The sequence below is a fragment of the Ovis aries genome, chromosome 5, assembly GCF_016772045.2.
Source record: "Ovis aries strain OAR_USU_Benz2616 breed Rambouillet chromosome 5, ARS-UI_Ramb_v3.0, whole genome shotgun sequence".
NCBI classification, from domain to species: Eukaryota; Metazoa; Chordata; class Mammalia; order Artiodactyla; family Bovidae; genus Ovis; species Ovis aries.
The window spans coordinates 78,008,416-78,025,396 of NC_056058.1; the positions used below are offsets into that span (position 1 = coordinate 78,008,416).

Below are 16,981 nucleotides of genomic sequence, written 5' to 3' on the forward strand. Positions count from 1 at the left end.
TTTATCAAGACACAAAGAAATTCTATTTTTAAAATGCACTAAGATTACAGCTGCAGGCATACCTCGTTTTATTGCACTTCACAGAGATTGTGGATTTTACAAATTGAAGGTTTGCGGCAACCTGGCGTTGTCAGATGATGGTTAGCTTTCTTTAGCAATAAAGTATTTTTTTTTATTAAAGTATGTACATTTTTTAAGGCATAATGCTATTGCACATTTCATAGATTGCAATAGTGTAAACATAGCTTTTATAGGCACTGGGAAACAAAAAAATTCTTGTGATTCACTTTATTGTGATAAACCATTTCTTTCGATAATCCCTTTATTATGGGAGTCTGGAACCAAACCCAAAATATCTCTGAGGTATACCTGTGCATGATAGAACTGTAGGTAAACACTGAAAGGTAACTTGAAGAGAAGATAATTGTATTAGGATGATAGGGTTACAGGTAATTTATTTTCCTTTTCAAATGTACATTAATATTATAAAGTACATTAAATGATATTTTTAGTAACTTCTGATTAGAAAATTATGTTTGTGTTAGAAATTGTAGAAAAGATAGAAAAATACAAAGATGAAAATTAATTTTATTCATCAACCATATCTCTAAATGTAAATATTATCTTTCTTGTCTCCTTCCACATATGTGTGTGTGTGTATGTGTTACCTCTGTATATTTTCAAACTTATTCTTTCTTTGTAGTTTTTCGTAAATTACTATTTTTTATTTAACTGTAAGTTTTGGGCATCTCCTGAATATTTAGTATCCTTTTACACCATCATTTATTTGTTTGCTTGTTTTTGCCATGCACATAGCATGCAGAATCTTCATTCCTCCACCAGAGACCAAACCCGCACCCCTGCAATGGAAGTGCAGAATCTTCACCAAGTGGACCACCAAGGAAGTCCCTACACCATCGTTTTAAATCACTTATGTTGTACAGTCCTCACTTTATATGTATACCCTATTTATTTAACAAATTCCCCTTTGTTGGGCATTTAGGTTGTTCACTAATAGCCATTCCTTTCTGGGTTTATCTAGATGGCCAAGTAAGCCAACTTGACCAAAATATGTTTCATCTACAGAATTCCTTTTTCTCTTTTTGCAGTGGTCTCTGGTTCGTCATCCAGCTCTAAGTATGACCCTGAGATTCTAAAAGCTGAAATTGCCACAGCAAAATCCCGGGTAGGTCTTCTCTGCTTATGCTATTGATGGGGGTCCCTGAGGCAGCTCTTGGCTACTAGCCTACCCACAAGACCAGAGTAGATGCTTCCACCAGGCAGTGGCAGCTGGTGCTGACTAACGAGACCCTACATAACAACAGCAGGAGCTGTAGTAGCCCTCGTTTTACTAATAGCAGTGTTGATAGCAGCTACCCTTTCGCAGGCAATCACTCTAACCAGGCGTAGTGCTAAATGCTTCATGAGTAATACCTCATGCCCTCGCGATAACCCTGTGAAATAGCCACTGTCACTATCTGCATTTTAAAGATGAGCCAACAGAGGCTTGGCGGGATTAAGTAACTTGCTCAAGGTCGCAGTGGACTCAGGCTTCCCCCAAATTTCTTCATGGAAGGTGCTCTCTTCCTAACCACTGTGTGCTCTGCGTTATCATATTTAATTACTTCCTGATTACCTTAGGGGACAGATAGTTTTATTCCCCCTTTACTGATGTGGAGACTGACTGAAGACCAGCGCTTAAATGACCTGCTCAAGGTGAAGTCGGTGCTGTGAACATGGGTTTACTACAAAGTCAGATGCCCATGAGAGAATGTGAAAGGGGAGAAGCGGCTGGAGATGAGGCAGCAGGGGCTGTGTAGCCTAGAAGGGTCTGTCTTATCTAAAGGGTAGTGGGATTTTAGCTCTGTGCTCTTGTGCCCATGCTGGAACGTGGGCTCTGCATTGGCACATCTTCAAGTATTTTCATAAAAGAACTGTGTATCTAGGCCTAGTATACGAAATAGTTCAATATTTAATTATTAGCAACTCATTTTTAAATTTATTTATTTATTTATTTTTGGCTGTGCTGGTCTGCGTGGGCTTTCCTGTAGTTGCAGCGAACGGGGCTACACTTTGGTGGTGGTACACGGGCTACTCAGTTGTGGGGCTGCTCTTGTTGCAGAGCATGAGCTCTAGGGTGGACGGGCTTCGGTTACTGCGGCACGTGGGCTCAGGAGCTGTACTTCCCAGGCTCTAGAGTGCAGGCTCCATAGCTGTGGTATACGGGCTTAGTCGTTCCCTGTGTCTCCTGGCTTTGGCAGGTGGATACTTTACCAAAGTAAAGCAAGCCAAAGCATTTCAGCAGACTGAAGCTGGCTCCCCGGCCAGGGCGTGCATATAAAGTTACTACGTTGCCTCTCTGCTCCCTGCACTACACTAGCGAATCCAGTACCTGCTTTAAGTAATGCCCAGCCCAGGAAATTGCCATTATCTTCATCCTTCAGAAACAGGAAGGGGAGGCTCACAGAGGCAATGGCATGGCTTGAGAGAAGCCAGCCAGGCGTGAGAGAAGCCAGCCAGCTAGTCAAGGGGAAGGCCAGACTCTAGCCCAGGTCAGCCAGGTCCTGTCGACTTCCTGTTTCCGCAGAGCAAGGGCTGGCTGAGAATGACCTACAGGACCACCAGACTGGGAGGCCGACCCCAGCAACATCAGTGAGGGGTGCCCAGGGGATGTTGACCTGAGTCATTAGGCAGGGCCAGTTGGGGGCTCTGCGGTCATATCAGCCTCTGACCCTCTGTGTGGTCTTCTGCCATCCAGGTTAACAAGCTGAAGAGAGAGATGGCTCACCTCCAGCAGGAGCTACAGTTCAAAGAGCGTGGCTTTCAGACACTGAAGAAGTAAGTCTGCCTGGTGGTGCAGGCTATGGGGATCCCCCTCAGCTGTGCTTTCCTCCCATCCTCTCTGTCCCCCTCTCCTTCGTCTTCTTTCCACCCTCCTTGAAACGAGGCTTTCTAATCGTTCAGTTCCAGTTCTATTCTACTGAAGACCATTCCCCAAGGTTGAGGTTTAGGAAGAGAAAAGGGGACTCATTTCCGATTCAGGTTCTCACGGTCCTCTGAATTCCAGAAGTCATTAAAGTCTGTTCCATTCAGTTGAGTTTTGCCAGCCACAGAAATGAGTATCACCGGGCATGTCTATGCACCTGACTCCTCCCCTCCTGTAGATGGGGGAGAATCTGATACGCACGTGGACAAAACCAGCTCTTTCCACGGCCCCTCGAAGTGAACAATGACCCTGGCTTGTACGCTCCCAGAAGAAACAAGGATCCCTTCCACAACAAACGGGTTTCTAGAAGAGTGGGCTCCATGCCATGCACACTGCCCTTTGGAGGTGGCTGAAGAGATTTCCAGAACTTTGACCAAATGTAGTTTTCACTTCTAGAAGCTGACTTGCAGCCATGAACATGCAGTTCTCTTGTTTCCTTAGAGAAGATGTGCTCCTTGTCACTTTTATGATTATACTAACAGGGATTTATTGAGCAGGTAGTCCTTGCCAGGGAGCACTTCCAGTGTTTCTATCTGGGTGACCCTCATGACAACTCTGTAAGGAATGTGCTATTAGCTGATTCCATTGAATAGATGAGAAACTAAAGCCCCTAGTCCATGTTCCTGAGCGTTAGCTTATTGTTGTTATTAAACCACTCATATCACTGAGACTGTGGCTTGAGTCATGTTCAGTATGTGTGATGAGCTCATGGGACAGTCATTACAGTGCCTCATAGCCCTCCTGGAAGCTCCAAAGAGGACGGTCAGTAGATGTCTCTGTTCTAAGGGCTATCTGCTTAGATTCCCAGTGAGGTCACCTGTACACAGACAGCATCTTCTCTAGACACTACCGTCTCACTCTCCTTGACTGTACCTTCTCTTCATTCTCCAGACCTCAAACCACTCTCACTACTCTCGGCCACAGCCCCAAGCCTTTGGGTGTTTATCTCCAAGCCCTATGAATCGAGGGGAGTTGTTCAGTTCAGTTCAGTCACTCAGTCGTGTCTGATTCTGCAACCCCATGGACTGTAGCACGCCAGGCTTCCCTGTCCATCACCAACTCCCTGTCCATCACCAGCTCCCAGAGTTTACTCAGACTCATGGCCTGTCAGTGATGCCCTCCAGCCATCTCATCCTCTGTCGTCCCCTTCTCCTCCCACCTTCAATCTTTCCCAGCATCAGGGTATTTTCAAGTGAGTCAGTTCTTCACATCAGGTGGCCAAGGTATTGGAGTTTCAGCTTCAACATCAGTCCTTCCAATGAACACTCAGGATTGATCTCCTTTAGGATGGACTGGTTGGATCTCCTTGCAGTCCAAGGGACTCTCAAGAGTCCCGTCCAACACCACAGATAAAAGCATCAATTCTTTGGCGCTCAGCTTTCTTTATAGTCCAGCTCTCGAGGGGAGTTGACCACAGGGGCTGGTGGGTTCCTATTCACATACCCCCACTCCCCAGACCCCTGTTGTCCAGATGAGCCACCAGGCTATAAGGCAACATGGCTGTGTGTTATAGACTGCATAGAGTGCCTTTTTGTGTTATGTGTGTGGCTTTGTGTTTATATAGATATATATTGTTTAGGTGTGTATCTATACATAGGCCAGTCCTGCCTCTCAAGCCGGTTTCTAGTCTCGTCAGGACAAGAGGCTGCGCTTTATGCTTCTTGGTAGTCTCCAGTGGTGCCAAGGGCAGCCAGGGGCAGTAATGTGAGTTCAGAAAATTCCTGTAAAGCAAATAGCCTCATGAGTCTTCCAAGGCAGTGGAGCAGGTTCTGAGCACATAGTTTAAGGGAGCACATACTCACTCTCAGAGCAGGGGTCCTCCCCCTTCTTTCCCTTCTTCCCCTCCCCCCTTCCTCCAATGCCTGCCTCACCATGGTCCCCCCCACCCCACCCCACCCCCGCTCCCCCAACTCCTAGGTGCTCTGGAGCTTCTGGTTAAAACACTTCCCATTATTCTCTGAGCCACCACAAACCTGTTTTACCACTTTGTCACCCTGTAGCAGCATTGATCATTCTTGTTGCTTGGTAAGCTGAGGCTGAAACCCCAAAGACAAGACTCCTTTTCTCCCCCTCCCTCAGCCTGCCCACCCCCACCCCTTTGATATCAGGCCCAGATAAGGCCTCTCGGGGCTCCTGGGCCGGAAGCCACCCCCGTGTTCCCTGTGGAGGAAGGTTTCTGCTCTGATGCGCACCTTGGCAGACAGCATTAGGAATGTCGCTGCCAGGGGTGGATGGCCTGGGCTCAAATCTTAGTTCCCAGGGAACATGAAAAAGTGTTTTGCTTCATCCCCTTGAGCTTCTGTTTCTTTATCTGAAAAATAGGATATTGTAAATATTGAACTGGAAAATCCACGTCAAGCGCGTGACCGTACCTGGCACGTAGGGAAAACCTGGTGAGCTGAAGGGGGTGGTGACCTCTAGATAGTTGGCTGTTTGGACTTGGAAGGAACTCACATGAACTGTGCCTTCGCCCTGGGCACCAGTCACCTCCTTCCATTGTCTCTACTCAAGCAACTTTTATTCTGCTTCCCTCTATAGGCCAGGGTACTTGATGGGGCTGTAAATAGACCCGAGCTCAAGAGTGTTGGAGCTAGACCTGGGACTCTTGGGTTTTGAAACTCATGTCCTTATACCTGCCTTCCTGGCATCATCCCAGATAAACCCCCCCAGACCCCGAAAACATCAGGCCCCTTTCCCTCTCCCAAGGGACTGCATTCAGTGCCCACTGGGGAACTGTCCAGTCACTTCTTAGCGTCCTCTCTTTGTGGAACCTGGAGGAAGCTAAAACTCATTTGGTTCATGGTCAGCAAGGGGCTTCCCAGGGGGCACCAGTGGTAAAGAACCCGCCAATGCAGGAGGCACAAGGGACACGGATTCAGTCCCTGGGTCAGGAAGATCCCCTGGAGGAGGGCATGGCAACCCAGTCCAGAATTCTCACCTGGAGAATCCCATGGCCAGAGGAGCCTGGTGGGCTACAGTTCATGGTGTCACAGCATCAGACACGACTGAAGTGACTTAGCACACACACATGGTCAGCAAACCCAATTTTAAAAAGAAAAAAAGATTGCTGAGGATGGAAGCAGACCTCTCAGAAAAGACTAAAATGAAAAATCAGGACCAAAGCCAGGGATTTGGCCCCGTCAGCTGCCTTGAGCCCTTGTAAATGAGGAAGACTAGGTATACCATCCCTGGGGGCGGTGGGCAAGACAGCATCTCTCTGCTGGTCCCCAGAGCCACCCTGCCCAGTGAGAATTGGCTGGACAAGACCCAGAGGAGCTGGCTACCACCAGAGCCTTTGCCCTGCTTCTCTGTGGCTGCTGGGTGTGACTGTCTCAAGTGCTTAGAGAAAAGACAGCCGTGTAATTTGGAAATCCTAAAACACACGCGTCCCGCTCCCCACCCCTCCCAGCGCATACACACCCTCTCCTTCCCACCAACCACGCAACTTTTCTTTCCCTAAAAAAAAAAAAAAAGGATTCATTCACTGAGTACATAATGGTAACCCTTTGTTCTGCTCCCCCCACTCCCCAGTCCCTGAGAGTCCGAGTTCCTCTCTGGAGCCAAATTCCAGAGCCTGGGTTGCTAAGGCCCCTGAGAGCAGTCAGGTAGAAGAAGCCATGTGAGGCGCCCGAGGCCCTGAAGACAGACCACTTCTGTCTCTTCCTGCTGAGGATTCAAAGCCACCCTCATCCGGTTGGCAGGGGACAGCTAGGCACAGCCCCTTGCCCAGAGCCCCCAGCCCCTGGCCAGGTTCAGACAATACAACATCTCCCCTGACCCCCTTTCCATTTGGGACAGGGCCACCTCCGGCCCCAGGACATTCAGCTCTAGGGGGAGCCTTCTCTCCACCAAGCATGGTGGTCAGGCCTCTGCCGGGAAAGCTCCCTGTAGGCGAAATTTTCAAACTCGATCCGAGACCAGTCTTAGACGACCTGGCAGGCTCACCCAGGCCCAAGTCCTCGAAAGGTATAGACAGGCTATTTTTAGCAGGGAGACATAACTGGGGCTTTGTCTTCCTCCTCCAAGGAGGCTGCAGGGATGGGGCCATGAGACAAGTCTCCTTACCACTCCCTGCTTGCAGACAAGGAGGCCAGGGTGAGAACCTGTGATTCCCCACACAAGTTATTTTTAGCCCAGGACACTTCGGCCTCTAGAAGGCCAGAAAAGCATGCCTTGGAGTGGTTTCTCATCCTGAAATAATGGGTTTGTGGTGTTCCCTCAGACTACAAAACTTCCTTTTCTTCACTGGGCATTGAAACCTCCTCCCTGGCTTTTGATGAAAGTGTGAAGCAGTTAAAATTTCTCTCTGTGCTCTCTCTGAGCCTTGTCCACAGCACAGCTCTCCTTTTCCAAGAGGGCTGGGCCCACCACCAATAGGCTTCATTTGACCTACAGAAAATGGCCTCGTGCCCCTTCACCTCCATCTTCCTCCATCAAAATGAACCTGTGTATAGGGCCTGGATGAGCCGGCAGACTCCCCAGCCTGAAAGTATTATAACCCGTCACATTTGTCTCATACTTCCTAACTCCCCACCTCATGTTCCAACCTTATCCCTCTTAACATGGCTCACAGCTTGGTGAACATGGGCGAGGCATATGGCATTATCCAGGTTCTTTTCAGAGGAGGAAGCTGAGGCTCCGTGTGCACAAGAGCCATCCCCAAGGTCATGCTACTAAGTGGTAGCAAGGGGTTTCTTCATCCTTCTAACCTTTCCTTCGTGTGGCCCTTAACTTCCACAAATGCTCTTTTAATTATTATTATTATTATTATACTTTTAAAAACAGTAGACTTATTTATTTACCTTTGGCTATGTTGGGTCTTTGTCGCTTCACTGGCTCTTCCATTTCGGTGGCAAGCAGGGGCTACTTTCTAGTTGCAGTGCCCAGGCTTCCCATTGCAGGGGCTTCTCTTGCTGCGGAGCACAGGCTCTGGGGCGCCCGGGCTTCAGCAGTTGCAGCTCCTGGACTCTAGAACGCAGGCTCAGTAGTTGCGGCATGTGGGCTGAGTGGCTCCGTGGCACGTGGGATCTTCCCAGACCCGAGAGCGGACCCACGCCTCCTGCACTGGCAGGTGGATTCTTTACCACTGAGCCACCAGAGAAGCCCAGCAAATGCTTGTTAAAGGCTGTGGTTCCGCCCAGCGGTGACTTTGCTCCTCCCATCCAAGGGACGTTAGGTAAAGTATGGAGACATGTTTTTGGTTGTCACAACTCAAGGTCCAGAGGCTGCTAGCATCTAGTGGGCAGACGCCAGGGGTGCTACTGAACATCCTGCAACGCACAGGACAGCCCCGACAGCAAAGAATGATCCCGCCCCAAGAATCCGGAGGTTGAGAGACCTGAGTTAAGGAACACAAAAAGATGCTCAGTATCGCTCATCTTCAGGGAAATGTGAAAGTATCACCTCACACCAGTCAGAGTGGTCATCGTCAGAAAGAACACAAAACAAATGTTTGGGAGGATGTGGAAAAAGGGGAATCCTTGTACACTGCTGGTGGGCATGTAAACTGGTACAGCCACGATGGAGAACAGTATGAAGATTTCTCAAAAAACTAAAAATAGAGCTACCACCTGACCTAGTAGTTCCTCTCCTGGATATAGATCTAAACATCACTAATTGAAAAAGATACACACACCCCAGTGCTCATAGCAACAGTGCTTACCATTACTAAGATAGGGAAGCAATCTAAGTATCCATCAACAGATAAATGATAAGGAAGACGCGGTACATACATACAATGGAATATTAGTCATAGGAAAGAATAAAAGTTTGCCATTTGCAATGACACCAATGGACTTGGCATTATGCTAAGTGAAATAAGTCCAACAGAGAAAGACAAATCCTATGATATCACTTACATGTGAAATCTAAACCATACAACAGACTTTGAGCATAACAAGAAAGAAGCAGATTCACAGGTATAGAGAACAAACTGTGGTGTCCAGTGGGGAAAAGCAAGGGGGAAGAGACGTATAGGGGTAGAGGGCAAAAGGCATTATTATGAGATTATATGAAATCATGTGTGTGAGTGAACCCTTTTGAAAATTGTAAAGCACTATAGAATTGAAAGACTTTCATTCAGTAAAATAAAATAATGTTAAAAGGGGGAGAAATAAGGGACTACCCTGGTAGTCCAATGGCTAAGACTTCATACTCCCACTGCAGGGACCTGGGTTCTGTCTCTGGTCGGGGAACTAGATCCCACATGCCTCAACTAAGACCCAGTTCTGCCAAATAAATAAATATTTGGGAAAGAAGATCACATTAAAAAAAAAAAAGTGTGGCTCTGTGCTATGTAATAAAACTACTCAAACATATTCAAGCTTATCAGATGACACTACCACATAAATTATTGATTATAACAAGCATACCAAGTGCAGTGTCAAGCTCTACAACATATGTCATGAGAACATCTAGCCCAGCCTGGAGACCCAGGGAGATGATCAGGGAAGGCTTCCACTAAGAGCTGACTTCAAGAATGGTGTTGCTTCTGCAGCCTAACACTGACATTTGCAATCTGACAGGGACCTTCTGTGCTTTATCCAATAGCAGGACCTGAGGAAGAAGGGACAGCGAGGAGACTTCTTTCAGGACTAAAGCACTGTGGTCTGTGTTTTTTCCCTGGGGGAACCCCATCCATCACCCTATTTTCGTCTGACCTTTCCCCTTGACTGTCTCCTAGAATCGATAAGAAGATGTCAGATGCTCAGGGCAGCTACAAACTGGATGAAGCTCAGGCTGTCCTGAGAGAAACAAAAGCCATCAAAAAGGCCATCACCTGTGGAGAAAAGGAAAAGCAAGATCTCATTAAGGTACAAGACCTCCCAGTGACGGGGGCCCCATCCCCGTTTCTCCCAAGCACCTTTCTGTGCCAGGCAGGACTCAGGTGGGCTGTTTCCATATGCTGCCAGATCCCTGAGTTCAGAGAAGAGACTGGAGGTTCAGAAGCATGAAGTGACTTGCCTAAGGTCACACAGCCAGTGTCAGTGGCAGAGCCAGAACAGAAGCCCTCTGGTCAAGATTAAAGGTCACATCCTGGCCACCAGCTCTAGCTGTCTGCTTTACAGAACCAAATGGTGGGAGCTGGCTTCAGCATCACTAACCTTGGCATCAAAATGTAGCATCCTTGTAAGCATTTCATTGCGTGTTCTGACTCTGTGCTGGGAACCAGCAAATGGTGATAGCTGTGATGTACTATGCCAGGCAGTTGTGCCAAGCACTTGGCCCACACCATGCCTCACTTTCCCCTTATATCAGTGCTAAATTATCCCCAGCATACAGCAAAAGACTGCACAGATCAGAGAGTAGGCACTAGAGCCAAGATTCAACCCCGTCAACACCTAACTCAGAAGCCCATGACTTGATGAGGGAAGCTTTACACTCTGTGATAAACAGAATAATTTCAAAGCTCCTATCAGGACCGCAGCCCAGCGAAAACACTGAAACCGGGCATTAGTGGACAGCGAGGCATGTTCCATTCATGCTTAACAGCTAAGCATGCTTAGCAACACCAAGCTTAGCGTGCCAAGCCTTAAGTCAGATAGACCAGGACCAGATCCTGGCTCAGTCAGTTGCCAGCTTCTCCACATAACAGCTCACTCATGGATAAAATGGGGGTGCACACGTGCCTGCTCAGTCACTTCAGTCGTGTCCAACTGTTTGCAACCCTATAGACTGTAGCCCATCAGGCTCCTCTGTCCATGGGATTCTCTAAAGCAAGAATACTTGAGTGGGTTGCCCTGCCCTTCTCCAGGGATTCTTCCTAACCCAGGGATCAAACCCAGGTTTCACTGCAGGAGATTCTTTACCACTGAGCCACCACCGGGGAAGCCCCAGGTGGGGATAATCACAGGTTATTCCTCGGAAGATTGCGGTCAGGATTAAATAAGATCATGGTAAAATGGACAGTTATTAAGTATTGACTAAACCAGCGCTTTACACTGGTCATCTTATCTAAACAATATGATAGTCAATACGATAGTCAATGGGATAGTTATTCCCATTTTGCAGGAAAAGAAACTGAGGCACAGAGAGGTTAATCAACAAGAGCACACAGCTAGGAAGTGGCAGAGCACTGAATCCTGACTCAAGACTGTGCAGCTCCGAAGCCATTGTCCACACTGGTTTCTCCCCTGTAAAGGGCCCAGCGCAGTGCCTGGCACCTAGTTGATACCCACCCACTGGGAGCTGTTTACAGGAGAAGTGGGGTGTCAGGGCCCCTAGTAGATTCCTAGAGAGTGACAGACCCAGAGCACCCTCCATGGAGGGGGTGTTGCTAAGCCTGCCCTCCCTGCTTCAGAGCCTCGCCATGCTGAAGGACGGCTTCCGCACCGACAGAGGCTCCCACTCCGACCTGTGGTCCAGCAGCAGCTCTCTGGAGAGTTCGGGTTTCCCACTGCCGAAACAGTACCTGGATGTGAGCTCCCAGACGGACATCTCAGGAAGTGTGAGTACACCGCACACGCCACCGGGGCCCCAAGAAACAGAGTACCCTTCTTGTTACTTGCCCGAGAGCCCAGGGCACTCTCTGAACCTGGGTGCTGCCCCAGCCTTCTCTTGCAGACCTCTTGGCCTCTGGATGACATGAGATGACGACATGGAGGGGTAGCCAGCTCGGACTTGCTGGTCCCAGGAATGCATCTCTAGGTGCTGCACAGAAAGCATGTTTGAAGGGTCTTTCTCAGGTTTCCCTGTGCTGATGAGCAGTGCCATTCTGTTTCCCTCTCACCAGCTGAGAAGCGGAAGATAGTTCCCTCCTGTTCACCCCAGAACAATGCACGTGGCTTTCAGACAGCTGCTCACCTCCCAGTTCAAAAGCTCAGCCCTGGTTAGAGTAATGAATAGTGCAAGTGCTGTCCAGACATCGCTCCTGAAAGTCTCAGAGCAGGACTGACCCAGGGCAATCCATAACTTAGAAGAGCTTTTGTTTTCTTGGAGCAGGTGACATTGAACGAACGAGCCTCCATGCCTAAATGCTCTTCTATGTGGTCTCTACAGTCGTATTCCCACTTGTGAGGAGAAGCTCCATTCATGTCTGATGGGGTGAGCCTCACAGTTTTTTGATAGACTGGCATGGCCAATGGGGCTGCCTCCTCCATCCTCACACCACCCATTGTCCAGCCACAAGCCACCTGTGGTGAAGCATTTGTGAAGGAACCGTGTGCCTTCTTCCAAGCTCTAGGATGCTCTTGTCCCTCGCTGTTACACTGCTGGCTGCAGGCTCCCTGAGTACGGTGGAGCCCTCCCCAGGGCGCCCAGAGTGGCTTTCTCGTGTGGTGGCGGTGCCTATTTCCTCCTGGCCAGCTGTCCGCCACGCTCCTGCCACCTGGATGAGCTCCAAGCCTTTTGGGGCTGCAAGATGATATTCCGAGCCCTCGGCTTCTCTTCTCGAAGTGATAAATGTGTGCTTTGGGGGCTCTTCCCAGGCCTGAAGGAAAGAAAATGTTTTTCTCCTAACTAGCTTCCCTGCGATTCACGCAGCCAGCTCAATAATTGGGTACTATTTTTAGCTCCTTCCCACACAAGCTGTCAAGTCTCTCAGGAGCCCCTGAAACCCAGCTCAGCCCTAGCCACCATAACCATGTAATTCCTGACCTGTTCTTTCCTCCAGTTCGGTACCAGCAGCAACAATCAGTTGGCGGAGAAGGTCAGATTGCGCCTTCGATATGAAGAGGCCAAGAGAAGGTAATTAGAGGCTGGAGCCTGGGGGCAGGATGGTCCCACAATAATAACTGGTTGGCCAAAACGTTTGTTCAGGTTTTTCTGTAAGTACTTAAAATCCAAACACATTTTCTGGCCAACTCAGTACTACTGTAGCTTTTCTGCCTCTGTGCCTGCTTTTTGCACATTTCATGATGTTTAATCCTCACGAAGATTGTGAAGGTGAGTATTATCATCTTCATACTTTAGTCTTCTCTGAAATTCTAGAAATGATTGAACCAGGGACACTTAGATAAAGAGTGCAACTATGCTTTGAACCATACTTTAAACCTCAAACCTAGTAATCCTTCCACTTGCCTGCCTAAAAATCAACCTCTAAAATCAAGGCTTACCAACAATCATGTAAATAGTTGTGTGCGAAAGAGCACAACTGGGGCTTTAGCAACAGGATAAAAAGACTACTGATACTACCCATTTCAGTGTCTCCTGCCCAACTGGGAACAAGCTCTTTTTTTAAACTGTGTAAACACCAGGAACTTTAGATATTCTGTGACTTCACAGAATCCTAGGCAATTGGGTTCCACTACTGCAAATAATAGTAATCAAAGCTGACATTCTTAGAGAATCTGTAACGGTCCAGACAGTGTACTAAAACATCTGTATACTCATATCTCACTTAATTTTAAAAGCAACCTTATAGCATAGCTTATCTCATATTCTCTCCATGTTAAGAGAAAAGTAAGATCTAAGATGTTTCATGACTTTTCAAGGTAGATTCAGAATTTGAACTGGACAGTCCATGGTCCTCCTATACACTGAGCCTGTATTTCTAAGAAAGAACTCACAATGTCTGATGGTAAATGAAACCAAGCACGTTGCATCCATTCCTCCTTAGGCTACATTGCCCAGCCCATGAACATTCTAAGTCAGGCCAGGGAGAGTATGGCGGTACCCAGCCCTGCCCCTCTACCAACAATGAGTGAGCAGCAGAAACCCTTGGCAGCAATGGCAGGAATCCTGTAGAAATTGGAAGCAAGAAAGGGAATTCATAGGCTTATTGAGCTCCAAAGTGCAGGGGTAATCTAGCTTCGGGCACAGCTGGGTCCAGAGTTTCAAATGATGTTACATAGCCTCAGTCTCCTTTTCTTCTTCCTGCTTGCCTTTGTGTTGACAGGTTTTTCTGTCAAAGCAAAAAATGACCCCTGCTCTTCTAGACTTACATACTGACAGGCTAGCAACCCCAGCAGAAATAGGACCTACCTTCCCCATACAGTTTTACAAAGCTCTGGGCTTCTCATTGGCTTTTTTGGGAGAGCCAGTCATTGTCGCAGGGTGGGAGGAATTGGAATTCTCTGAAGGTCCAGACATGAGTCATGTGCCCGACTATAGGAAGGGGACTGAGGTCAGCTCTGTGGGAACCAAGTGACCTGAAAGTATGGGAGGACATGTCTATTTCCCAAAGAAAACTTGGAATATTGTTGACAAAAGAAGCAGAGAGTGGATTTTGTTCAGGTGGGGAAAAACACACCCTGTGCACTGTTTCAGCTCCCCCTAGAGATCCAGCAGAACAGCACGGCTTCCACTTTGGACAACCACTTCTTGGCCCCTCTGAACTCTGTATATATTCCAGTTTGCAGTGGTGGCTATCTTAGATGATCAGTTACGGAGAAATGAAAGGGCTGGAATCTTTCCTTTAGGGTTGCACCACTAAACTTCTCATTACAGAGCTTTCTGACTCATCTACCTTTATCCAACTTTGTGCCTCCTCTTTCACCTAAAAGTAGTTTAAGGACAAAGAATAAAGTAGCCTGCTGAATGGGGAAGCAAAGGCTGTGGGACTTGAGGCAGGGAGGGTCGGTGGCTATAAAGCAAGGTCTGATTGCTGCCAAATTTTGTCATGTGGGCCCTTCTTGGGGATTTCTTCAGATTCTCCTAAGGATGTATGGCTCAAAGTTAAGGAGCAGACATAGGGAAAGCACCACCAGAAAGTACATTCAAGAAAACATCAATTAGCAACCTAAAAGGGAAGAAAAATTTTAAAAAACCAGGGGATATGTGTATATGTATAGTTGATTCATTTTTCTATATAGCAGAAACTAATGCCACGTTGTAAAGCAACTATACTGAAATTTAAAAAAAAATTTTTTTAAAGGACTTTCCTGGTGGTCCAGTGGTTAGGACTTTGTCTTTCCAGTGCATTGGGTGCAGCTTTGATCTCTGGCTGGGGAGCTAAGACCCCACATGCCTCTTGGCCAAAAGATAAAACATAAAACAGAAGCAATATTTAAAAAAAAAATTCAATAAAGACTTTTAAAGTATGTTTAGAAAATACAGAGATTGACTCTGGTGGATCTAGGACAAAAAAAAGAAGCATCAGTCACCCCTTCAATGTCCTATGTGTAATAGAGCCCCCACCCCCACCCCCGACTTGGCCATGGCACCCTATTCTCAAGCAGTTGGCTGGATAACAGCTACAGTTATCCCAAAGCCAGTTTTGGTGGACTGCTGTATATGTGAGTATGGGATTAAGATTAATTCACTCTAAGAGTCCCTGCTGAGACACTTGGCTGCTGCTGCTGCTGCTAAGTCGCTTCAGTCATGTCCGACTCTGTGCGACCCAAGACGGTAGCCCACCAGGCTCCCCTGTCCCTGGGATTCTCCAGGCAAGAACACTGGAGTGGGTTGCCATTTCCTTCTCCAATGCATGAAAAGGAAAAGTGAAAGTGAAGTCGCTCAGTCGTGTCTGACTCTTAGCGACCCCATGGACTGCAGCCTACCAGGCTCCTCCGTCCATGGGATTTTCCAGGCAAGAGTACTGGAGTGGGTTGCCATTGCCTTCTCTGAGAGAGACACTTGGCTGGGAAGAAGCAAATGTATATGTGGTTCTCTGTGAACTTCTCACTACACAGCCTGGAGGTTTCATTTCCAACAATGTTTTTGGTAAAATAAGAATTTGGCCACACTGTTTGCAGGTAAGATTGACCTGAGAGTCTGGAAGCCTGGGACCCCAACAAATACTGGTCGTGTATATGACCTGCAGTCGTAGGGGAACTGCATCCCCTCTGGCTACCTGTCCCACAGGATTACCATTAGGTCCTGTCCACCCCAGGGTAAGACAGCGAAGGGGCTTCCCTGGTGGCTCAGATGGTAAAGAATCCACCTGCCATGCGGGAGACCTGGGTTTGATCCCTGGGTGGAGAAGATCCCCCTGGAGAAGGGAACGGCTACCCACTCTAATATTCTTGCCTGGAGAATCCTATGGACAGAGGAGCCTGGTAGTGATAGCTATTAATAAAAACACTTTGCAAAGACTAAATCCTGAAGAATCACATGATTGTTTTTAACTATTTTAGCAATGTTCTTAGCAATACTGTGAATTTTAATTTGATCCAATGATAATTATACTGAATATCTATGTATATTATTATACATACATATATATATAATATATATTATATTATACATATATAATATAATATATATATATTATATTATACAAGGCTTGGCCTTGTATAAAAAGCTCTTTTTTTCTTTTTCAAGTCCTCTTTAACGGAATGGATTGTTCCAATTTAAAAAAATATATATTACTTTTAAAAGGGTTCATGTACATCTGTGTAAAGAGCTCTTAATGATACGTTTTCATTTGGTCCTCACAACTCACCTCTCAGGTACCACTATCATCCCCACCTTACAGATGAGGATGTGTGTGTGTGTGCTGTGTCGTGTCCGACTCTTTGTGACCCCACGGACTGTAGCCCATCAGCCTCCTCTGTCCCTGGGATTCTCCAGGCAAGAATACTGGAGTGGTTGCCATGGCCTCCTCCAGGGGCTCTTCCCTACCCAGGGACTGAACCTGTGTCTCTCAGGTCTCCTGCATTGGCAGGCAGGTTCTTTACCACTCCTGCCGCTTGGGAAGCCCACAGATGAGGATACTGAGGTTCAAAGCAGTAAAGGGCTCCCAGCTCCTTCCCATAACACTTCTTAATGGCCTGCAATGTACCAGGCACTGTGCTAGCAGCTTGTGTTACCTAAATGATTTCTTAAGAAAGTCAGAGCCAAGACTCTAACAGGCAGCCTCTGACCTCAAGTCTGCCGTTGTTCGCAGGGTGCTGCCACTACCCCCTGGACTGAGAAGACCACGGTAGCAATGGCAGTGTTTGCTGTCATCATAGAGGGCCCGTGACTGCCACTGTTTCAGCACTTACATGCCAGACACACACAACACATAATTGTTCATTTTCACACCAATTCTGATGCAGAAGGAACTGTTTTCTTCTATGCAAGGCTCAGGGAGTATGCCCCACATTACACACGTGAGAAGTGGTTAAACCAGGG

At 47.4% G+C, this 16,981-nt stretch overlaps 1 protein-coding gene across 1 annotated transcript in view; it reads left to right on the forward strand.

Moving 5' to 3' along the window:
- WWC1 (WW and C2 domain containing 1) overlaps nt 1-16,981 on the forward strand; it is a 156,192-nt gene that overhangs the window by 94,758 nt on the left and 44,453 nt on the right. The window contains exons 4-8 of the mRNA XM_027970481.2: nt 1,110-1,186; nt 2,759-2,838; nt 9,669-9,798; nt 11,286-11,432; nt 12,597-12,670. Coding sequence (XP_027826282.2) covers nt 1,110-1,186; nt 2,759-2,838; nt 9,669-9,798; nt 11,286-11,432; nt 12,597-12,670 — 508 coding nt within the window. The remainder of the gene's footprint in view (nt 1-1,109; nt 1,187-2,758; nt 2,839-9,668; nt 9,799-11,285; nt 11,433-12,596; nt 12,671-16,981) is intronic.